Source organism: Protomyctophum parallelum, assembly GCF_964188405.1.
Source record: "Protomyctophum parallelum genome assembly, chromosome: 22".
NCBI lineage: Eukaryota > Metazoa > Chordata > Actinopteri > Myctophiformes > Myctophidae > Protomyctophum > Protomyctophum parallelum.
Genome location: NC_139714.1, coordinates 9,031,192 through 9,056,828, shown reverse-complemented (window position 1 = coordinate 9,056,828; position 25,637 = coordinate 9,031,192). Strand labels below are relative to the sequence as shown.

Sequence of the window (25,637 nt, the reverse complement as noted above, 5' to 3'; positions counted from 1 at the left end):
CACGTGAAATTTGCTAAAATGCCGATCTAGAAGCTCACAACGCATCGCATATTGTTTGTGACGTGTTGTGAGCTTGTAGATCTCAAATTGTTTGCTATTTCTGATTAGGTTTTAAAGTGAAAGTTAAATTGGTGTAAGTGTGTCTGTGGGTATATAAACATTGCACCAATGAAAAGTATTAGAATAGCTTGTGACTAAATAATAACTCCATTGTATTAATTGGAACACTTTGTTTCCATTTCCTGAATAGTAACAGTTTTAGACATACAAGGTTTCCGCCTGACAGCGACTAAATTAAAGTATGTTATACTTTGAAGGTAGGCAAGTGAATGAACCATTTTTTACACATCTTCACTAAATTGTTTCCACTGCATAAGCTCTTACCTTTAAAAATACAGAGCCAGCATAGTGTCCATTGTGTTTAAAAAAGTTCAGTGTGTATACTGTATGCATACAAGTGTAAAAGTTCACAGGCACTTGAACGGGCTTGAATGCTCATAACACAAAAACAAGTCAAATAGTGCTGTCTCTCTCCATATCCTCTTTGTTGTTGATGTTGATGTTAGCGTGTGGCGCGCTATGAGCTTGTAGATCTGCTATTTGTCCACTGGGAATTCCATTGGCTTCCATAGCATTTTCCATAGATTGGTTCCTCAAGGCCACTTTCTTCTGTCTCTTCACAATTTTGCGATAGAGGAGTCCCGAAAGTGCACAGCTCAAACCATAGATCGCGGTTACCAAACCCAGGAATGAGAATCTAAAATGGACACACATACAGTAGTTAGTGAGCAGTGACTTATGTAAGCACTATGATGTGTCTAATGCTTAGCTTTAGCAACACACTTCATTGGCAGCCAAAGGTAAATCCAAGCAACTTTGAGCTATAGAGATATCTTCAATCAGAGAACAACGTTGTCAATCATAACCAAACATACTACAGTATTGAGACGTGTCTCTTCACTCGTTTCCATTTCCATACTAGAGCGGTGCCCGCCCGTGGGGCAAGGCCTACTTGGAATGATGGAACGATGGAAATGAATGCCCCGCCCAGTTATGTCTTTGGCCCTTTGATGCCCATGGAGGTCTTTATCTGGCATGCCCATATGTGGAGTCTATGCAGAATGTCAGAACAACATTGTGATGTCATAACAGGCCAGCTCCATATATGAAGATCTAGGGGTGATCAGGTGTGATCAATAGGCTAATGTGGGCCCTGTCCAGAGCCTCTAGAGCGATGCCCGTTGGGCACTGGCCTACTTGGAACTGATGCAAGTTGGAAATGCATCCCTACACATGACTCCGTATGCCCATATATGGAGTTATTTGTCAAGCATGCCCAAATATGAAGTCTATGCAGTCTATGTCAGAATTATGTCAGAACAGGCCAGCTCCATATATCCAGTCCAGAGTCCGGGCAGGGGCCTTTTTGGGTCGGTTCTGGACAACCACGGGTCCGACCGACTCGACACCGAGCACTGCACTCCCTGTGGTAGTGTGGAACGCGTGTGTTGAATTTGAAGTCGGTGGGGCAAACGGTTCTCGAGTTACGTGGATTAAAACAGTACACACAGACAGACAGAGAATTGGTGCATTTAGATAAGATGTAGTAGCGCAGGGGTTCTCAACCTTTTTGGCTGGGGACCGCCGGAAATGCTTTGGCCATGTCTCACGACCCCCGCCCCCCCCCTCCCCACCCCCAATACAAACTGACTGCAAAAATAACCTTATTAGAGAAAATATCATAAATTAATACTGAAACCGGATATAATCATTAAGGAAGGTTTATGCATGTACTATGTGTTCTATGTAAACTCTTCATTTCCATTTTCTAGCCATTCAGTTGCAAAAAAAATAAATGTTTGTTTAGCCCCTGTTTACGACCTCATCATTTATGATATTTATTTAATTTGTAATTTTTTAAAGATATCTTTTTGCGGCTTTACGCCTTTTATTGGTTTTTGAAGGGACAGACAGTAGGCTGACAGGAAACGGGAGAGAGATGGGGGAAGACATGCAGTAAAGGCCGTGTCGGGCTCGGGAGTCGAACCCGCGGCACACTGCGACTGGATTACCAGTCGGGTGCCCAGACGGTTACGCCACCGCCTGGGCCATTTATGATATTTCTGACGCCACAGTCATCCCCTGGTCTCTGTCCCTACTCCACTAAGTTGTAATACTGTAGGATCCTGTTTTGATTTGATTTCAGCCTGTTACTGTGGCCTTGTTACGTTGATAACGAGTATATCTTTTCTATGTCCGAGCATATACATGATAATGCCCCGCCTGCCTCCGATTGGCCTACCAACACTGCCAGAGTTTCCTCCGAGGTGGAAGATACTAACATGCTGGATAGTCTGCCGCAAGGTTACTCCGTAGTAAGAAATAAATAAATAATACGTAATAAGTACGACATAATACAAGAGAATGACAGCTTGGCATGCGTGACAGTAACTTTTATTTTTGTAGATGAGGCAAACTAATATCTGTTATGCCGTTGGCCTGTGTAAACTTGAAACATTATTGTACTGTAAAAAGGTCTCTTTTCCCTTGATCTTTATATTGATAATCTCCGTCAAATTAGTGCTATGAAAACTGATCGCACGCTCTACAGCCAAGATGCGCTTGCTGACGATGGGCACATTTTATTAATGGATTAAATAGGCCCCTCAAGGTGTTAATGAACTAACAACATCAATGTGACGTCATCTTCTTTTCATAAAAACCATGGACAATGCTAGAAACTCTATTCGGAATTTTTTATTATTTTTGGATTATATGCAATGTACTTACTTACTCAAAAGACTATGGCTAAAACAAAATCTAAAGATTCTGTCAAAATCAACACTGACCTAAATGCATCGGAGTCGTAGAGTCGACATGCTCCGCGGCCTCCACATCGCTTGGTGCCCCACTTCAAACATGTCATGTCAATCATTGCTCCAAAATAGATAGGAGGGGGGATCCCAGCTGAAAGCAGGTACACACAGAAACACACATATATTTTGTTAATGAAATGTGCTAGTTTTATGTTGAAAGGATTAATCATCTACCCTCCGTAACCCTCACCAAGCCCTTATCTTAACCCTTTTGCTCACCCTAACCTACAGTACACCCTCATGCTAACATGAACGAACAATTGAACAGCTATCACCAATCCCTAGACTCCTTAAAACAACGCTCTCAAAAAGCACCTATTAAAACTGGAAAAAGTACAGAAATTACTGTACATGTTACGGTATATACATGTTTTTGAGTGGTGCAACCACTCCTAGAAACAGTAATGTCTGTCCCTCCCTATATGTCTGTACGTCCCATGTTTATGTCCGTATGTATGTTTAGGGTACAAACTGTTGCCAACTGTTACCGCTGTTGCAACACTCACTTCAGACCGGTCTGATTTAGTTTTCACTTTCTTTAACTGATGATTTCATCCTCGTAGCAGTTTTTGTATTGACTTGACTTTGCATTGACAGTTTTTGTATTGAGTGCATTCGTTTGAAATGTACATACTGTGAATACAAATTTCAATCAATCACTCAACCTCCCCCCCTTGAAAATGTGTCAATTACAGAGCTACAGAAAATAAATAACACAAATCCTGCTGAATGTATTGCTGACATATTTCTACAACTCCCTCCCCCCCCCCCATGAATACATTGTAAATGTGACATGTGCATAATGACTATGTTGAAATATCTTGCCTGCAGGTGTACTCACCCAAAGTTCTTATTATCAAGGTCTGCATACCCAAAGCCAGTGACTTCAGATCCGGCTGGATGGACCTACAACAGTGTACAGAAACATCCACTACTTGTATTATTCTTTGTCGACACATGTTCCAATTTTTAATTAGGGAGTGAAACACTACCGTGAATTCATTGTGGTGATTGTATCATGCACATTGCTGTGCATAGCTGGTAGCTGGCACTGTGCATATTCAGCACCATGGACATAGGTGTGAAACATACACATTAAGGGCCCTATTTTCGTCAGTGCTACTGTATAGCCCTTATCCCTAAACTGCTTTGCCTTTTTTTACTATTTTGAAAAACCTTTTTGTAGATCGGCTAGTTGAACAATTTGAAAATGTTTTCAAAATGAAAAAGAAAAAGCAAAGAAGTTAAGCGATATAAGACAGCCTCGGTGCAACTCCTCGATGCAACTCCAGAGGCTGAACTCGAGTTGTACCGAAGCTGAGATGTGTGCTGTTCAGCGGCAACGGCGACCCAACGCACAGAAGGATTCCGCACTTCTGGTCAGACGAAGATGGAGCCAGGCCCGGAGACAACCCACAGCGCCTGGAGCCTCCTAGTGTCGCCAACATCTCATCAGCCATCTACCCCACTGACTGAACCCCCAAGAGACAGTAGGGGCAGTCGCATGACACTTGGACACAGGCCAGGGTCTGATCAGTCTTGGTCGGGTCTTGTCTGTTGCAAGACCCGAAACACTACCCAAAGATTCCAGGAAACAACACTGATGATGTGTCCAAGTTTGTGCATCAGTAGATGTATTGTTAACGGTATTTCATGGCGAAAATAGGGCCCTAAGAGTCTAGATGTATTCCATGTCAAGTACACCCTAAATGTTTTATGACATTTTATGAGAAAGATGTCCAAATGGGGTCCATTTGGACACTCTCAGAGTTAAATTAACATTGATTTTACAATATAAATTCGGGGTCCCAGAGATAGAAATGCCATTAAATGGAGGTCCGTAGACTTGACTAATCTAATGCATGTCAAACTGGGGGTCCTTGAAATTAAATGTGTTGAGAATCATTGCTAGCGCCGTAAAAACCTTCTCTTATGGGGGGGGGGGTCCTTTTCATATCTTTTCAAATGGGGGTCCGCGGGCTAATTAGTGTCAATTTGGGGGTCCTTGACGTGAAAAGGTTTGGGAACCACTGCTTTAGAAACAAATCAACTGTGTCTGACCTGAGCAGGACGATGTATCCCGGCGTGGCGCCGCATGCAGACAGAAAGGCTCCCAGCACAGTGATGCCCATGTAAATCTTAAACACGCGGTCACAGTCACCCTTCCTGGGACACTGGCCCAGCACGGCAGACATGTTCATGCCTGGGGTCATCATCTCCCGCACGCACGTGCAGTTGCCAAACACCTGTGAGGAAGACAAAGTGCTGTGATGAAATGACCCTTTGTTGATTGACGAGCCATACGCAACCCAGCGTGGTGGTGATATGTGCACCTCGGAGCGTCCCTTTCTATTGAATTGGTTTGACGCAAAGTATAATTGACCTGGTACAGCACCAAACGTGTTTTGACTCGACTCGACTCACCATGTCCTTGCCGGTGCCTGTGAAGCTCTGGCAGCCCGCCAGGCAGGGGGAAGCATACGTGATGCTGTTGGAGGCGCACACGGGATCCCAGTGCTTCAGGGAGCAGGAGCAGCCCATGTTACACTGGGACAACATGGTCTCCGGCTGGTAGGAGACCTGCGCGGCCCTGCATGATGTGCAACACACAAACACAGTGCACGTGTCCGTTACGCACGCACGCATGCACGCACGCACGCACGCACGCACGCACGCACGCACGCACGCACGCACACACACACACACACACGCACACGCACACGCACACGCACACGCACACGCACACGCACACGCACACGCACACGCACACACACACACACACACACACACAGTCACACACAGTCACAAACACACACACACACACACACACACACACAGTGTTTTACTTAAGAAAAAGTACCAATACGTACTGTTACAAGTAAAAGTCTGGAATACAAAATGTACATGAGTACTATTGGTATCAAAATGTACTTAAAGATGGAGTGCCGTGATTTTTTTCCACACTTAAACATGATCATCAGGTGTATTTAGGTGTATATGAGGTATAATTTTTTCAAAAAAGTGTACAGTATTTGTTAAAATGATGGTTTTATGTGGACACACCCACCAGTTCATTAGGTATGCGTGAGTTTAACCATAGCACCACCCACCTAATCCAGTCCCTCCGCCTCCTCCTTTAAGACCACCCACTTGTCCTACTCCCTCCCCCTCCTTATAAAAGGACAGCCCATGGCTCTGCCCTTTTGTTTACAAAATGGCAAATTGGTGTCTGTAATGTAACAAAAACTCATGTTTTTGTGAATGTTAGAAGTGAACACTTCCAATATTTCTGAGATATCGTATAGGCACCATTATGCACTTATACTGCCACCATCCATGTATAGGCATATAATCCATGCATCCATACCATATCAGATCTGTTTTTTCTGATTTTTTATAATCATTTATTTATTTCCTCCAATTATATTGACCCTATTGTCGCAATCAGCTCAGCTCATCATCCAATTCGATCATAGTTTAACAGCAGAAACAATTAGTTTGATAGATCATTTAGCCTACAATATATTGTAGGCTATTGTTTTCCTCCAGCTAAGCACCCTGGCATTAAAACTGTCCTTTATCTGACTGCGTTGAGTTTCAGCAAAAGTCGCCAGATTTAAAAAAACAAGCGGCCAGGTCCACAAAAATAAGTCACAGAAATTGCCGTGAATATTTATGAAAACGTTTCAACAACACCAATCCTTTTAACAACATATTAATCTGAGGGTCCTTCACATGAATCATTGGTCAAGTCAACCACATCTCCCCTGAAAGTTACTTATATGAAAACAAGCCCAAGTCGCTTGTAATAGCCAGACATGGCAACATGACATCCAGCGCGACACAACATACTTCTAATTCTTGACTTTACAGCCTCGTATAAGTATTAGGACCTACATACATATTGACTACAACAGCCAACAAGAATGCACACTGTGACACTACACTCTGTATCAAAGCCCGACCACTGTGATTATAAAAGAAACAACCTACTCCTTGAGAACAACAAGAGCAACTATACAGCAGAGCAGGTAGGCTATAAGACTGGTTTGTTGTGGTTTCCTTCCTGAGGACCCGACGTGAACATTTACTTGCTTTCAATCTAACGAAAAACAGTCTGCTCTGCTGTGAACTGGTAATGTGTGAAATGACTGTTTGAAAATCTGCCACACAGTTAGACACACACACAGAGCAGCAAAAGCAAACTGACTGCGCTGTTCAGTTCACACGTGTGTATGTGGCAGGCAGCTCCGCCCACAGAGGTTGTCGTATTTAAAAAATATGTATAGAGGGGGAGGTGCGTGTGTGCGTGCAATATTTTTACGTCACACTATCCGTGTTTACTTCATTGGCCCGTTTGACCGTCAAGGGTTCAGCCTCCAGGAAGAAACCCTAAATACAAAGTATATTACACCATTGGACATAAAAACGACTCCAGGGTGTCTAATGAAGTACTGTCACCCCATAGACACATGAAAAGCTGGAAAAATACAAAAATTGTGGCACTCCATCTTTAAGTAAAAAGTACTCATTATGCAATAATGTGACTATACGTATGCCCCATTTTAAGTTTTCAAATAGCTGTTCTACAGTACAAGCTCACAATGTGCCCATCATCGCACGCATTGCTATTTTCAAATGGCCAAAATGTATAGGGCTGAATTGGTTGATGTGTGTGTTTTATAATAATAATCAAAATCTCCAAAATAACTAGTAACTAAAGTTTTCAAATAAATCTAGTGAAGTAAAAGTATGCAGTGGAGCAAAAGAAGAAGAGACAAACGAGCAGTCGAGCACTCTCCGTCAAAACAATGCAGTTTACCGGCTGCACGGCTCACGAAGAATCACTGTAGAGAAATAGCCAGCAAAGTCCTTCTGGTACATTTATTCATTGCATAAAGCTGCACAGACAAACAAAACACGGACGCGTCTCTGCGTCAAGCCTTCCTCAGCGTGTATAACTTTATGCAATAAATGTAACAGAAGGACTGTCTATTTCTCTATTACTGTCCCCCAGATATGTCTGTGAGCATTTCCCGTTACCCAAAAAAAACTATTAAAGGAGTGATAACATCGATCTATTCTTTCACACCATCTTTTTTCCCCCAACATTTCAACAATAAAAAGATTTGTGCATCAGACGAACATGGAATGGAACTGAAACGTCAATAAAAGTTTGTCTCTGCCAAATTATTTGCTTCTATGCACAAATCAAATGAAAGTAATTAACTGTACTTTTGCGGTTAAAGGTTTGCGGTCGTACACATCAGCAGTCATGTTACAGCCTTCTTTTTCACCAGATTGATTGTAACGGATAAGGTCACATGCACCCCAACCAACCAGTATCACTCTTACAGGGAAAAGGACAATCAAATTCATATAGGACCACTGACTCACCCCTGGTAGTCCACAGTGAGTCCTGCCACCTGGGTGTTGTCACAGTAATAACATATAGGACCACTGACTCACCCCTGGTAGTCCACAGTGAGTCCTGCCACCTGGGTGTTGTCACAGTAATAACATATAGGACCACTGACTCACCCCTGGTAGTCCACAGTGAGTCCTGCCACCTGGGTGTTGTCACAGTAGAGGAAGAATTGGATGAAGAGCAGACCGAAGGACAGCAAGGTGGTGCCAAAGGAGATCCGGGTTGCTCCAATGATGCCCAGTTTGAAGCGCTTCAGCACAAAGCCCCCTGTGATGATGCCCAACGCCACCGCGGGCAGGCTCATGGTACCTGGTGGATAGAATATGAGAGAGAGAGCCATGTTTACACAGTAGTAGTATAAGAGACAAATTATTGTCTTTATGGCTGTCGTACTGCATATTACCATACCATTCATCCAGTCTCCAGTTAAAAACAACCAATCAGGCTGTAGGCATTTAACTTATTGAGACGTTTTATCTGAATTAGTCTTCCTATTACTGTAGCAGTTTAAATCTAAGCTCAAACCTCACTTCACTTCCTATAATTTAGAGTTAGGATAGAGCCACTTAACTTCTAATGTCGGTCTTACTTTGGGTAGAAATGGTCCTTTAAAAAAAAATATTAACAAATTGTTCTGAAAACGCTACATAGAAAATAACTGACTTGCCCTGAGCTTTAAAAAGGTTGCTTGTAATTTATATAAAATAAATAATATAATGTAACACTCACGCACATTGCATGCACGTACAGACATGTACAAACGTGAACAACGTGATGGAGCCCAGGACTGCCTTTTTTGCACAAAATCACTCCCACTTGGGCAAAGGTTCTGCGACAGAGTGAGACCTGTCGGAGCCCTTGGTAAAGAAAGGCATGGCTTGTATCTAAACATACCACAGTTTTATAGGCTATATGTGAAAACAAACACAAAATTGGAACACCTACAGTGCTTTGCGCTTCACTTTCAAGTTAAGTTGATCTCTGGAAGTCACACTTCCTTCCAACAACATCATTGTTTCGACTGCCTCTTGGAATTCAAAGTGCGTTAAACAACGACAACAAAGATGGTGCTGCACTGTACTGTACCTCTCAACACGTTAACTGTAGCCATGTTTGGTGCTACACTGTACAGTACCTATCAACATGATGGTCTTGGAGGCAGACTGGCCGTAGATCTGCTCCATGAACTTGGGTTTGAAAGTGATCATGCCGACGAAGCCATTAACAGCCACAAGGGAGACCAGGATGATGAGCCGGTAGACACCATTGCTGAAAAGCCTCTTCAGAGAAGGAATGAAATCTGATGACACAGGACACAAAAAAGGACAATGAGAAAGAAAGACGGTCAACGCCAGTAGCTCTATTAGCCACATTAACCCTAGGGTCCCTGTTCTGGGCATGTCGTAAAAAATAAATAGGTGATCATTCTGCGAAAACAGCCTATCTACAGTTTTTTTTACAACTTACAGCTTGAATAGCTACATCAGCATATTTTCTATTTGATCTATTTTAAGATTAGCTATAGAAGCAAAAAAAGGAGGCCAGTGACCAAGTACAAGTCGACAATAAAGTATACCTTATATACTGTAAGGTGTATGCAAGCGGTTAAAAAAGCAAAGATTAATTCAATGATATTGCTAAGAAATGATTAGCCGTTGTTACACTCAGGTCATAAAGTAGGTTTGTTCAAAAACTCCACATGTACAGGTGCTACGTATGGTTTGCCTAAACATATACAGTACATGTGTGTTACAGAAGTTACATGCCTGCACCTGTGTCTGTTTTGTCACAACACACTAGCTAACCATATCACCAGGTCTGTCACAACACTGTTTAAACCTCACACACTAGCTAACCATATCACTTTATTAGTGGAGAGAGAGAGAAAGAGAGAGAGAGAGAGAGAGAGATTAACTCTGATCAAAGTAGATTACACATTATTGATCCCTGGCATGCACATTTATTGTTTTGTTTTATTGCAGAATCCTTATCCAGCACAACTAAATGACACAGTAGATAATATGCCAAAGCTACCGTTACCTTTGTTTACATAAGTAATGCTAATTGAATTTGAACATTGCAAATTGTTTTGCTTTGCTATTCGAAAATTCTGATTTGACAGATATAGATCCATTATGGAACACTTCTCACTATAATTATATAATTATTTAACCGTATTAAATGTTTTATTGATTTGCACTATTTTAGGCTTCAATGGGTTTCCTTTTTTAATACAGTTCCACACACACCTTTGGCCAGCTCAGCCAGAGAGACGGGCTTCTCTTCCTCTTTGGGGGCACGGTCGTCCTCCGTTAGAAAGTTCTCCTGTTCTGCCTCTTTGGACGGCTCCACACTGCTTGGATCCTTCTGGCCTTGCTTGGTTAGAGACTTGGGTAGGAACCAGAAAGGGATCCCGGCCAGCATGCAGAGAGTACCGGTCACCAGGAAGCCCAGCCACCACGCCCCCACCCAACGAGAGTCCTTGTGGTTGATGGTAACACTCTCTGGGAGGAGAAGGAGAAAGATGAAGCAGTAAGTCATATTCTGTTGTACCACTGTGGCGTTTGCAAGAGAGAGAGAAAAAAAAGACAATCTACAAGCTAAAGACGTGCCACATCACATGCATTATTAGCTTATAGATCTGTTCCTTTTGACAAGTCCAGGCAATTTTATTTGTATAGCACATTTCAACAACAAGGCAATACATCCAGAAGAATAATTGAAACATTTAAAATGACATAATAGGATACAATAAAAGAAAAAAGAAATGAAGTAAAAGATAAATACAATTTAGTGCAGAAGAGAAATAAAAATAAAATGAAAAATAACTCGGTGAAAGGCAGCGGCAAACAGAAAGGTATTTTTCTGCTTCTCCATGTTACAGTTTTGGAACTTTAAAAACATTGATTTACCCAAGTCCACAACGCCGATGTCCACGTAGATTTTGGCACAGTAAGAACCCATCATGTACCCTGCAATAGGCCCGAGCATACCTACGGTCTGGATGAATGCTGCAGACAGACAGACAGACAGACAGACAGACAGACAGACAGACAGACAGACAGACAGACAGACAGACAGAACATGAATGTTTGCCATTACAGAATAATGATACTGGAAATGGAAAAGTGAACATTTTAGTCGCAGCAACGGCAGAGCTAGAATTACAGTAGAACACATCTGTGAAATGGAGGAATCCAAAACACCCAGTGAAAAGATCTAAAGTAGGGATATGCACCGATGTATCGATGTATCAGGTACATATCGGTATATCCGTCGATATTTGCCGTTATCGGTCAATATCGGTGTCGAGAAATTCAATTAAAATTAACAACATTAACCGATGGCAGTAGCCGATATTTATCTGTTGTTGATAAGCATACATTGTGCGTTGGCCATGTTGGTGTGTTGCAGCCTACCAAACTGTAGATTCTGAACATTTATTTCTTGTATTGAAGAGGGGAAGGGGAAATAGAAACAACAAAAACTATATAAACAAACATATATCGGTATCAGCATCGGCCATAATTATTATTTTAAACATCGTATTAGTATCGGCCAATGATTTCCATATCGGTGCATCCCTAATCTAAAGTATTTATAACACTTATGACTGTTGGTTTAATAATTTAGTTCTATCCTGGTAGCTCTAACTTGTTTTCTTAGCAGTCTATTTACTTGACCTCTCACCCTGTTGCTGGTTGACTGGGTTAATGACTCTTACTCTGACCTTGCTTGAACACAGTGCACATGCCGTGAATGACAGCGTCTGCTAAATGCCTAAATGTGTCATCTGTGTAAATTATACACAGAAACATACAACCAAACTTAAAAATGTTCAACTCCATTATTGCTGGATTGGATGCATTCAACCTTTTTGGTGTGTTGTATACTTTTTCACAGCTTTGCAATAATGATGGAATGTTAAGCTGAGTAAGACTGGTTTTGGAATTTGAACACTTTCAGACATTGTAAACTGCTGCTGCTTCCCCAGTGTCTAGCTCCAGATACACTCTGAAATGTAGTAGGTGAGTAGGTGACAGGTTAGACGAGCGATTCCCAACCTGTGGGCTGGGCCCCACTGGTGGGCCGTGAGGGTATTGCAAGTAAGCCCCCAAATAATTGGGATTTAACTATATTTCAATTAGCTAAGTCAAATAATAATGTAAAATAAAAGCAACATATCATGAACACAACATCCAATCAAACCCAAATCTGGGGGCCTCTAATGCCATTTTTCACCTGCTGATTTCCTCAGGTCCTCGACGGCCGCAACCCATGACTTGCATCGGGGCAAGCACACTTTAACTGTGCCTTTCTAGTTGCTTGTAGTGTTGTTGCTGATATGTAATGTAGTGTATGTATTGTAATGTTGATTTGATTACAATGGACCACAATGGTAACTAATAATATGCATATTGTAGTTCCTTTTTGAAATACAAATAATGTAATCAATCAATCAATCAATCAATCAATCAATCAATCAATCAATCAATCAATCAATCAATCTTCCTTCCTTCCTTCCTTCCTTCCTGACTCTTCTTACTCAATTCATTCATTCATTCCCGTCAGTGTTCATTCATGCTGTGGTTCTCAACAGTTTCAGGCCGTCACCCTCCAAGGTTCCAACAATAATCATATTTGAACTGGGGACCCTGTGACTGACAAGCTCTTGGAATTGTAGGATTTGTGGCATTCAATAATGTTTGACTCGTTTCCACAGATAAGACAATAACTCACCGAGGCGGTGTTCTCCTCTCTGGAGATAAAGTCATCCAGATTATTATTATCCATCTATAAATTAGCACCACGTCTCGTGCGTGTGTGTGTACCATACATCGGTAATCCACGTAACTCGAGAACCGTTCACCCCACGACTTCAAAGTCGACACACATGTGCCACACCACCACAGGGAGTGCAGAGCCCAGCCTCGAGTCGGTGGGACACACTGTTGTCCAGAACCAGCACAAAAGCCTCTGCCAGGGCTCTGGAGTGGACAGGGCCCAAATTAGCCAATTGATCACACCTGATCACCCATAGATCTCCATATAATGGAGCTGGCCTGTTCTGACATCACAATGGTGTGATGTCAAACATCTAGCATAGACTCCATATTTGGGCATGACTGACAAATAACTCCATATATGGGCATAAAAGGGACAACGACCTAAATAACTGGGTGGGGCCAGTGCTCTAGCTATTATTAACTCACCGAGGTAGAAGGCAGTGTTCTCCTCTCTGGAGAAGTCGTCCAGGTAGGACACTCCTAACGGCATGATGGGTGTCTCTCCGATGCCTCGGAGCATGTTCCCCAGGAACACATAGACCCACATGGAGGAGCCGGCCGCCTTCTCACAGGCTGTGGAGCCATAAGAACCCATTATTAAAACCGGGAAAACATCTATTTTTTTATTTTATTTTATTTTATTAGCTATACAGTACTGGTTATGTTTTTTTATGGATTTATAACAGTGATTTAGAATAGATCACTGTTTCCCAAACAGTGGGTCGGACTCGGGACCCATTTGTGAGTCACAGGCACATTTCTTTATTGGTTCCCTTAATTTTTGGTTTCGTACATTTTCTTTTTCATTAATATTATAAAAAAAAGAAAGAATAAATAATAGAAAAATCTAACAAATTCCATAAATTAGAAAACTTAAATCTTTAAGAAGTAGTGCACATAAGCATCTAGATGCTCACAACGCGAGACAAAGCGACGCATTGTGAGCTTGTAGATCTGCTATTCCACTAGACAGTGTCACGTGTCGAAAATATAGGCGTAAAAACTACAAGCGGTGCGTGACACTGTTTAATGATGGAGCATAACTTGTGTACCAAAGTGCAGTTTAGTTACAAAAGCATTTTTGTCTTTTTCGGAGTATCAGAGACTCCTACAGTGGTGGAGTATATTCTTAGCATAATTCTCGCAAAATATTATCCCCAGCAAGGATCGTGGCCGTCATGTCACCTGCTTGACTGTCTGCAGAGGGCACCTCATCTTCAGCGATGACACTACTGTTGGACATGCAGGGCAGACTGGTGTCTGTGGCATTGACATCTGTGTTGTGAGACACACTGGTTTCATACTTATACCTGAGAGATGGAGGCAAAGCAATAATCACAGATGATCAACAAAGTCACTCTGTTACATTGAAGTGGGTTCCACGTAGGTCATATACTGTACATACAGCATACATGGGCACCATGCAATGTGGCTCTCTGGAGTGAGTGAGGAAATATAGTGGCCCTCTCCATTTTCAAAGTTTCCCACCCCTGATATACAGTAGCTGTGGAATATATATATATATATATACCCAGCGACTTTGCCCATTTTCTACTTCGCCCATCTTCATATAAGTCCTCACTAAATGCTCATGATAAAATGGTAAAAAATTTAAGAAAGAATTCTACTTGGTCTGTGTCTCACAGAAGAGCTGTGGACATCAGTCTACCAGTGAGTCGTGACATCATCGTTTGACAGATATCTTTTTCAAATGAGATTTAAAAAAAAAAGTATTTAATTTGTATTAACGTGAGAACTATGGCTTCCATTATAGCATGTTAACTTTCCAGGAATAGAAAGCCCACCGTTTCTATTAGCTTGGATTCCCTATCGATGATGTCACTGTTAGACGGACTCGATTTATTTCATCATGAGAAGATACATTGAAAATGGGTGAAGTCCCAGCATTAAACGTGTAATATATAGGTTCAAGAAACAAAATAACAGTATGTTTGTATTATTGTTCAGTAGCTGGCTTTATAAGGTTTAAAAGGACAGTAAAATAAATATGAATGAAATTGTGCACTGACGGCTCCATGAAGAAGTGAGGCAGGGCTGTGCAGAAGGCCCCAGCCGCCATGATCAGGCAGCCGGCCCCGATCAGCCTGGGTCGATGAAGCTTGGCCCCGAAGTAGCTCACAAAGGCTATGACCATCAGGTTGCCTGAGAGACGGATGGATGGACGAATGAATGAATGAATGAATGAATGAATGAAGGACACTATTGCGATACATTATCTCCCTAGCATTATTTCATTTTAAAATAGTAATTGGACCATAGCTATTGGTGGATATATGGGCTGGAAAGCTCCACCTGCCTACGCTGCCTGCACACTCAACACTCACAACTGGCCGTTCATTGTCAATGGCATTCAATGTTTGTGTTAGGACAATGTTTGTGTTTACACAAACCCTTAAAGCTGGACATAGGAGGCAGTATAGAGACATGTACAGTATAGAGGCACGATTATCCCCAATGGCAGTTGCAAGGAGTTGCATTGGTGCGGATGACTGCGCCTAGTTGGTTTAGGTTTCTATAATTAATCTAGCTCCCTGTCCCTTTATTTTCTGACGCACAGGATAACATATATACACAGTAGGACAAACAAGTGAAGTTTATCTGGTTCAACAGATAATTATTGTTAATAATTAGCTCTAGCCAGCCAATTCAATTCATACTTCGTTGCGGGCCACCTTGTGCCATCTTTTTCAGCTCGGCTCAAACTGCCCCCCCCCCCCCCTCGCGGTACATGCTGTGAACTACAATAACAATGCATCGCCTCAATACAGAATCCCTATCAGTTTAAATGAAAAGAAAGAGGAGCGACGGGATTGAAGATCATACAGTCAGGATACTCTGGCCTACTGACATGCCATTCTGGGCTTCAATTCAGATCATATACAGTATGAGCACTATTAGAGTTCAGGGAAAACATACCTAACTCAAAGCTGCCATCTATGACTCCTATGAGTGAGCTGGGTATATCAAACCTCCGTTCAATCTGGATCATTTGGCTCTTCATATAGGAGCCCCCGAAGGCTTTGGCAAAGTACACAGAACACAAGGACATCATGAAGAACTGCAAAAAAAGCGCACGCACGCACGCACGCACGCACGCACGCACACACACACACACACACACACACACACACACACACACACACACACACACACACACACACACACACACACACACACACACACACACACACACACACACACACACACACACACACACACACACACACACACACAAATAAACAAACAATATCCATATGTGATCTACATTTGACTACACACAAAAAATGGCAATCTACAACAAAAAACATTGCATGGATGCACCTGGGACGTATCCTCAGTGATGTATCCCAAGGTCATCGGGGTTTCGGGTCTCTCGAACATCATACCCCTCACTCAGGCGACCCAGCCGGGGTGATCAAGTCCCGACTTACGTCCCAGTAGCTACCCTCAATCAGTCCCATTAGGGAAAGACCAAGGCCACACAGGCTGAGAGGTACGCTTCTGGCGCATGGAAGGACTAGGCTCTGTGGGTTGACTCCTGTCCAGGCACTACATTTATTTACTGCTCGCCCGCAGCAAATAAATATTTAAAATCTACTTGTGTAAATGTAGCAGGTCTACAATTTCTTGCACCAGGGTCGGTAAACACTTTAAGACGATCAAGCCATGTTGTAAAGACAGTTAACCATTAGTGGTCTATACTTTGTGTGGCTTGGCTCCTAGGCTGTATATGCTTTGCAGTTCAGTGTTTTACAACAGGTCAATATGCCTTTGGTGGTTAAATGGCCAAGTCTGGCATATAGTAAAAGTAACTTTTTAACGAAAGGTCACTGTTCGTTAAACTCTTCGTTAAAGACTTGTTAAAGAGTGTACAAATGTACACATATGGAATGGATATTAGGCTACTGCGTAAAGCTTGTAATTGTTTGGTCCTATCAAACATCATGTATACTAGTACTACTACTAATACTATTACTACACTGGACGATTTTCTTCTCTCTCCCAATCATTTTGATGATCAGAATGATCAGCGGATTCACAACTCTCTTTACATCTTGAAAACATCATGCGCATCTTGGCATGGAGGACTATGATATAGTTTTTTGCCAAAGCATATCATGCTTTGGCAAAAATTCTCATTCATGAATATGGATGGTACGGTTCTCAAACGTTTCAGACCAAAATAATCCCCTTTTGAACCAGACAATCCGCTGCACTTCCCTCTCTTGAGATTCTTACTCCCTTTTTCTGTGGAATTTCTTGACCTCCAATTTGTCAGTAAATGACTACATGGACGGTCATCATAGGTCACCAGGTCATTCAGTTCACTGTTTCTCAACTAGTGGAAGGAAATCAACAAATCCTACATAACTAAATGAATGGTCAGGGACCACATGCAATACTTCCAGGGACCACCAGTGGTCCACAGACCACCTGTTGAAAACCCCTGCTTTAGACAGTAAACCACAAAGTGCCTTTTAAACATAAACGCTGATGACAACGGTGCTGACCTTGAGCTTGGAGCAGCAAGCCTCGCGGGGTGCCTTGGTCTCAACACTCATGATGGTGCAGGCTTATGGTCCACAGAGAGAAAGGTACTGTGAGATCTGATCTGAGATCTGAGAAACAGAATTCAATTAGTGATGCAGAAACCAGAAACACATAATCGCTGCAATTATTTTAACCAATCTGTAAGATAGAGTATACCGGTATGTTAATAAAATATAACTAGTATGTGTGCAGTGGTTGGAGGTGGAGAATTGGTCGTCTGACACATAGGGCTGTATTTTGCGTGTCTTAAGTACCAGGTCTTATTCCCTAACTTGAGTAAACTAAAGACCTGGAGGCGTGATCAATGCTCTTTGGCCACTCAGAATAGCCAAATGGCATTGATCACGCCTCCAGGTCTTTAGTTTACTCAAGTTAGGGAATAAGACCTGGTACTTAAGACACGCAAAATACAGCCCATAGTCCCTGGTGTTGGGTCGGACACATACTGGCTGCTGCCCACAGATATCAGTCGTGTAAAGGAACTTAGTACATTTACTCAAGTACTGCACTTAAGTACAATTTTGAGGTATTGTTTTTTTTACTTTACTGGAGTATGTCCACATTTCAATACTTTTACTTCTACTCCACTACATCTCAGGGGCAAATGTTTTATTTTTTATTTATATATTTTAGTTATTTTAAAACTTTAGTTACTACTGGCAGTTACTTTGTAGATTTTGATTATTGAACATTATGAACATTGGCCACTACTTATACATTTTGGCCATTTGAAAATAGCCGATCTAGTCTACAAGCCCACAATGTGTTGCGATCAATGTGTAGATCTGCTGTTGTCAAAAGATTTTTACACATTTTATACGTTTGAAAACGTATGCATAATGAGTACTTTCTACTTTTGGTACATACATTTTGATACCTACGCTTTTGTACTTTTTGTACTACTCAGGTATTTATTTTATTTTATTCAAGACTTTTACTTGTAACAGAGTATTTCTACATTGCAGTAGGCTATTGATACTTTTGAATTTTGATTAAGTAAAAAAACCGCTTTTCTTTCTTTCTCAAAAGAGTTACACAAAGTGCTTTAGAGATGACAATTACAATACAAAGTGAAAATGATTACAAGTTGTGATGTGATTATTTCTAATAACTACTAAGAATTTTGCCTAATCGCATAATTCTGCTGTGCATCATCATGAAACGCATTACATAACTGCAAATACCGCTACTACTGTATATTATTTACATAGCTGACACGCCAACATGAGTGGGACAAAGAGCATGCAAGATTCCCACATTACCAAATAAAGCCAATTATTTGCCACCGTCAAGTGTATAATATAATTTGGCTTTACTTTTTCTATGTAAAGCTGTCGACTCTCAAACAATAAAATATCCCATTACTTATTTACACGCAGTACATATTATACACATACTGTGTAGTATTTGCACATCTATAAAACAAAAATGTATAAATAAAACAGCTTGCGATTGGTGTTCCATTATTCGATCAATTAAACACAAAGTGCATTTGTGAGGGACATACAGTCCGTGCATGGGGGAAACTCAAAGTGCTTCCATTTGAAAAAGAACAAAATCAAAGTGGAGCGTAATGAATGGTATTTACCTTGGAGGCCACTGGCAGTCCTTTGCGTGTGGAGGGAAATGTTGCCAATGGCAGGACTTTGAGACTCGCCAAAGCTTTATCTCAGGGGAGATACAACATCACATCATGTAATCAGTAACCCACGATGTGTTGTCTGTTTGATCATGTCAATACAATGCCGCCCCCTTATCCTCCCACAAGAAAAAGGTAACCCCCCCCCCCCCCCCCCCCACATGAAAACAACAAAAACAAACACATGAGCATGCATGCTGTGTTGTCTCTGGATGTTTGTATGGTGCACACAGAGGGTTCATGTGCATGTACACACACAGCGGAAAGTAAAGTACAGTGATGGGCAATTGTGCGCACACACGCACGCACGCACGCACGCACGCACGCACGCACGCACACACACACACACACACACACACACACACACACACACACACACACACACACACACACACACACACACACACACACACACACACACACACACACACACACACACACACACACACACACACACAATGTAAGCTTCTATTGTGTGCATATTTTACAGATCAACAAAAAGGAATAACATTTTTCTGCATAGTAAATCCTATGATTTTTACCATGAAATGTCTACAAAGACCGTGTCCTTTCCTCTCTGTGAGACTCAGCTTTTAGAAGTCAGGGTGTATCCCAGGCCAGTTCAAAGGCATCCTGTCCCATTGATTTCATTTAACAATGGCCCTCGATCTCTCTCCCTGTTGGTGTGCTGAAGGCCCTGTTATAACTGTCACTTTAACAATGGCCCTCGATCTCTCTCCCTGTTGATGTGCTGAAGGCCCAGTTATAACTGTCACTTTAAGAGGCATTTCAGAGATCCTACTGATCAAGCATGAGTCCTCATGAATTGGGCAATCAAAGCTAAGCTTCAGCCGTTAATCACATGAATCTAAATGCACAGCCATTCTCCACCCACAGACAATAACCAACTTCACCCTTTCCTATCTAAAATGGCATATCTCCCTCCCAAACGATTGGAAATGACCATCCATGGATTCATTTCGTCACTGTTAGATTACTGCAATGCATTGTATGTCGGCATCGCACAGTCTTCTCTTAGTCGCTTGCAGCTGGTTCAAAATGCATCTGCCCACCTCCTTACGTGCTCCAGAAAACGTGACCACATCACCCCCATTTTAGCTAGATTGCACTGGCTCCCCGTTAAGTTTAGAATTGATTTTAAGATACTTTTATTTGTTTATAAATCTCTACATGGGCTGGCCCCCATGAGGGCAGAAGCCCTTTTCGGTACCACTTGCATTAGTGGATTTTATGTATTATGTATGTACTCCTTTTTTCTTTTATGGACCGAAATAAAAATCAATCAATCTATCTATCTAGTCTACTTATCTGACCTCTTGGATGATTATACTCCAGCTAGACCTTTGAGGTCTTTTGACTGTTCCTCCATCCAATTTAAGATCCAGAGGTGATCGTGCCTTCGCTGTTGCAGCACCCATTCTCTGGAATAGCCTCCCTTTGTATATCAAAAGTGCTCAGTCAATTGAACTATTCAAGTCTCTTCTTAAGACTAATTTCTTTTCTATGGCCTTTGATCATTCCTGATTTTTTATTGTTGTCATTTGAACAGTTTCATTTCTTGTTGTTATGTGGGTGCATCCATATTTGTTTTTGTATTTTATATGCATAACTGTTTCTAGATTTTATTATGCAAACAAAAGCGTGGATCAACACTATTGACAATATGCACACGGCTGCCATGCTAACTAGGTGCAACTTCCCATAGACAGCCCATTCATCCAAACAGAAATCTAATCTAATCGTATTAAATAACGTCAAACTCACCAACATTGCAGCTGTACGAAAAGCTTGAATTATCATCTTACTATTTGCAAAGTGTTTGTTTAATACAAATTCACCGTAGACATGTTATGAGCTACTTCCTGTCAAGCAATTCCTTGCAGATGATTATTTTTCTAAGGGTGCGTTCGGAAATAGCACATTGAGCGCACTGTGCACTGGGCATTTCCGAAGTGTCAAGAGTGTGGAAGCACTTGTTATCAGTAAAGCAACCTCCTGCTGCCTCCTGCATTATGTGCAAATGCAAAACAGGTGGTACGCATGGGCTGTGGAGTGATAGTCAACGAGCACTTCCAAACTCCAGCACAAAAATCTTTTTATTAAACAAACACATTGCAGATAGAAAGAGGATAATTCAAGCTTTCCGTACAGCTGCAATGTTGGTGAGTTTGACGTACCGGTAATTGAATACAATTAAATAGGACTTTTCTGTTTGGATGAATGGGCCTGTCTTTTGGAAGTTGCACCTAGTTAGCACCTTGCTGGCAAGATGGCAGCCGTGTGCATATCATCAATTGCATCGTGTGACGATAGATATGCTCTGATCGATTCACGCAATGTTTCTAAGATGGAAAAAGGCAGATAGTGTTTTGTATTTTGAGACGATATTGAAATTTAGTTTAACCCATTCTGACCCGAGATCAGATTCATACGAGGTTTCCGCCGGACGCACACTGGTCTGATGAACCCATTCTGACCTGAGATCAGATTCTAGAAATGTCAGTCGCTCTTCGATTTTTCAAAAATAGCAGACCTACAAGCTCGTATCGCGCCACTCGGTGGCGCGATATGAGCTTGTAGATCTGCTATTTTTAAATAGCTAAAGCACGACATGATGCCGACACCAAAATGGGTTCCTGTTCAGAATGGGTTAAACAAAACGATGCTATCCTTTAGACCAAGTGTTTGACTGTTTGCATTTCTGTCTAATAAAGTATTCAATCAACCAACCCTACAACACGAACGTTGGTGCAACGTGCAATTAAGACTTTTGTTAAATTTCATGTTGGAATATTAAAGAAGAGTAGGCTAGTCTACCTCAATTTGCCATGTATTGTTGTACTTTCCAAATGTTTGATGAGAAATATTTGTTATGGAATTTATTATATTAGGTAAAATATATACCCAACATTAGTGACGGTACGTGTGACAAATTTCAACAGTAGTGTTGATAAAATATAACTTATACAATTGGGGTGGTTGTATTTGTTCTACCTGCTCTTCAATTGAGACATTTACATACTGTGTCTAGAGACATGACCTTTGACATGATCCCGTTTCTGGTTTCACACGACCAGGTTTGACAAAGGTTTCAAGATTCAATTTATCCCCTGAGCAAGCAGGTTGGTTCTATTAATTAGCTCAATGGAAAAACCAATGCAGGCCAGGCCGGGCTTAGGGAAGGTTGACAGAGCACCAAACTCCCTCCATGCTTGTAGAGATTGTATTGGCCAGTCTGCCCTAATTTTAGCTCTGGTCCATAGGCATTAGAGCTATGGACTAGAGCTACTCTACTACAACATGTGTAAAATAGTCATTTTTGGCTTGCATCGCTGCTCTAGCCCTGAAACATGACTGTGAAGTATGAGCTTCATGTGAACCATGGCTAGGGCTGCTACTACCATTTACGAGAGTAGTTTGAAAGCACAGAAAAAAACAACCAGCAAACGTCATCAGCTTTATCCTTCATCCAGTGGTGAAAGAAGTATAGCTACTCACATGTTTTACTAAGTATCAATACCAAAATGACTAGAAATACCCCACTCTGTTTCAAGTACAATTTGTGTAGTAGGTTTTCAACATTTACTTGAGTAAAAGCCAAAGTACAAGTACCAAAAGTTTAAAAAAAAAAGTAGGCCAATTGCGTCGCGTTCACAAAAGCTTGCGGGCTAGCCTGTGAGCCATTTTCAAATAGCTTGTAGGGCTGAAGTGGTTAATGTAGGCTATGTTTTGTGATAATAATCTAAATGTACAAAGTAACTATATAGTAGGATAAGGATAACTTAAAAAATCTAGTAATTTGTAGTGGAGTAAAAGCATGATACAGCCTACAATATTGAGATGAAGTAGCAAGCTAATATAAAGTAGGCCATTGAGACTAGAGTAGAGTATGACATAGGCTAAGTAATGAAAATACCTCGAAAGTGTACTTAAGCACAGTAAAGTGTACTTGGTTACTTTCCACCCTTGCCTTCATTTGAATAAGAGCTTACCGGACAGATTCCTCCACCAATCAGCCCTCCCAGGTGGAACTTGGAACATGGCGATTCAGGCTGGAACCCAGGCTAAGGTCAGGTGGAACCACTTGAAACTGATTAAGATTACCTACCATTAACCAGAGCCATATCTTGCCATTACCAATGGGCCATGTGCTGTCCATGGTGCTGACGCCTCTCCCCAGGCACTCCCTCTGGTGGATGAGCTTGTATTGCCAGGCCCATAGCAACACTCCACTCCACAGAAGTAAGAGTCCTGTATTTAGAATTGTACTTGAGCGAAAGTACAACATACTGTAGGCCTATATATTATATATCAATATAATTCTTTTTTTTAGGGATTCAGTGGTTAAATGTCTGAAATAAACAAAACAAAACATCAATTTACACAACACTGATGAAAGTCAATTAAGCTATAGAATCTGAACTGCAACACAATTTTAAACATGTAGTGTGTGTATGTGTTTATACTTACTTTGCCACTATTGCTGCCATACTATCTTGCTGCTATTCTTTCTTATTATTTATTTTATTGTTTATTATTGCCGATACTCGAGTTGTGGAACAAAAACCCAATAATTTATGTATGAACTTGAGTAATATAATTTACATGTTTTACAAAGTCATAGAACACTGCCATCCTGTATTTATATAAATAATCTGTATTATACCGATATAAAAACGGATAGAGGACAAGAGATTCAGAAAGGCTCAAACTTTGACAATAGTTTGACAAATTGCATTTATTTATTAGAATCCCATGATATTCTGGAAAGTTGAACGTTAATTTGTTCAGGACTTCAGCAGGACAATTGCTTTATGAATTACAGATATTTGTACATTTAGAGATGAATCCCAAGACTGAGGCCAAATGGATTTTAAGAAGCCTACCTGAGTTCAAAACACTGAAATAACATCAGAAACTTACTTGCATTTGGTTTATACTGTTTATCCTTATTGTTTGCAATAATGATTAATCAAACATTGACAGAAAAGCATTGCCGCTGACTGCATGCAGACATGTATCGGGTACATTTTTACCCTTTAAAAGGCTAAACAGACAATGGTCTGCTGCTTTGACATCAGATTAAAGCTTCGTTTGGAACCTCGTATCTACGCTTTAGTGCCAAGACGATGTTCCGTGTCAGGATATCCCTGCATGGGTAGAAATGGGGTTGAGCCCGTCCAAAAACAGTGGCGGAAACCCTTTTCGCAGTATCGTTTTCAAAAAGTAAAGGTATCAGAACCGAGCTACATATGATAAACGTAGGACAGGCACGTACAATTTTAAGACAGGGGTGAAACAACTGCTTAAATCGGGCTTAAATAAAAATGTATTCCAGTCAACCCCCATCCGCATGTGCAGTACTGCTTCCATAAGATTGCATTGGGAAAACATGGTACTGGCTGACCAGAACCATTGAAAGGAGAGGTACAGTATGCCAATAAGGGGTCAGAAAACAGCCTGGTCACAGACACATCTAAAGCATCGATATGAGGTTTCAAACCGAGCTAGCTTAATTGTATGTTTCCTGCAAACCAGGCATAAAGGGGCTGTATTTGGACATTTCAAGGAAGGCGTGCCATCAGCAATGGGCTTGAGCCTGCAGTGATATGCGACTGAGGCAGGCACTACATGTAGCTGAGTACTTCTAGCCGACTATAATCGATATCGTGCTAGCCGACGATTCAGTGCCATTAGAGTTACATGCAGATCGAATGAGACGTCAACATTAATTAACATATCAGTGGTTTGCCGAAAAACATGCAGTAGAATTGCCATTGTCTTTTTTATTTGTAGACCAGGTTGAGACATTTGAACATCCCTAATCATTAGACTTACAGTAAAACGAAGGCATCTCTTTTTAAAAATGAACATTTTAAGTCCTTGTGCAAAGAAGCTAGTTTTGTTTTTTTAGGGATTTGATCTGTGTGTGGCATTAAAAAAAAAAACATTATAGAAAGAACTCTGACGAGCATTCTCATTTCAGGAAGATTCAGAAACTCTAAACATAATCGTCTCTGTCAGGTGGAAAAGTGTTACTGTTCAGGATTCAAATAAAGAAATAGCAAAAGCAGAAGATCTACAAGCTCAAGCTTTCAAGCTTGTGGGTCTGCTACTTTTGATGCTTTTGTGTGATATCTGTAGTATGGACAAATAGGCTAATTTACAAATTAGGTTGCACAACATGACACCTGGTGGTGAAAGAATGCTATTTCCGTGCTCAGACCCAGCCAGCCAGCCAGCCAGGGACACACATTGCTGGGTAATGGAGTGGCTGCACCACTCAAAAACAAACGTTAAAATATGGAGATGGC

General features: G+C 41.3%; 1 protein-coding gene across 1 annotated transcript; it reads right to left on the bottom strand.

The window, feature by feature from the left end:
- Positions 1 to 513: 513 nt before the first annotated feature.
- On the bottom strand, positions 514 to 17,674 carry slco1d1 (solute carrier organic anion transporter family, member 1D1; the record flags this gene model as incomplete). The annotated part of the gene is made up of 14 exons (XM_083758036.1): positions 514 to 757; positions 2,850 to 2,967; positions 3,718 to 3,782; positions 4,938 to 5,122; positions 5,301 to 5,466; positions 8,418 to 8,613; positions 9,440 to 9,604; positions 10,554 to 10,808; positions 11,217 to 11,315; positions 13,518 to 13,664; positions 14,277 to 14,401; positions 15,122 to 15,254; positions 16,029 to 16,170; positions 17,624 to 17,674. The coding sequence occupies 14 exons, from the start codon at positions 17,672 to 17,674 to the stop codon at positions 514 to 516; spliced, it is 2,091 nt and encodes a 696-aa protein (XP_083614162.1).
- Between the last annotated feature and the right edge of the window lie 7,963 nt (positions 17,675 to 25,637).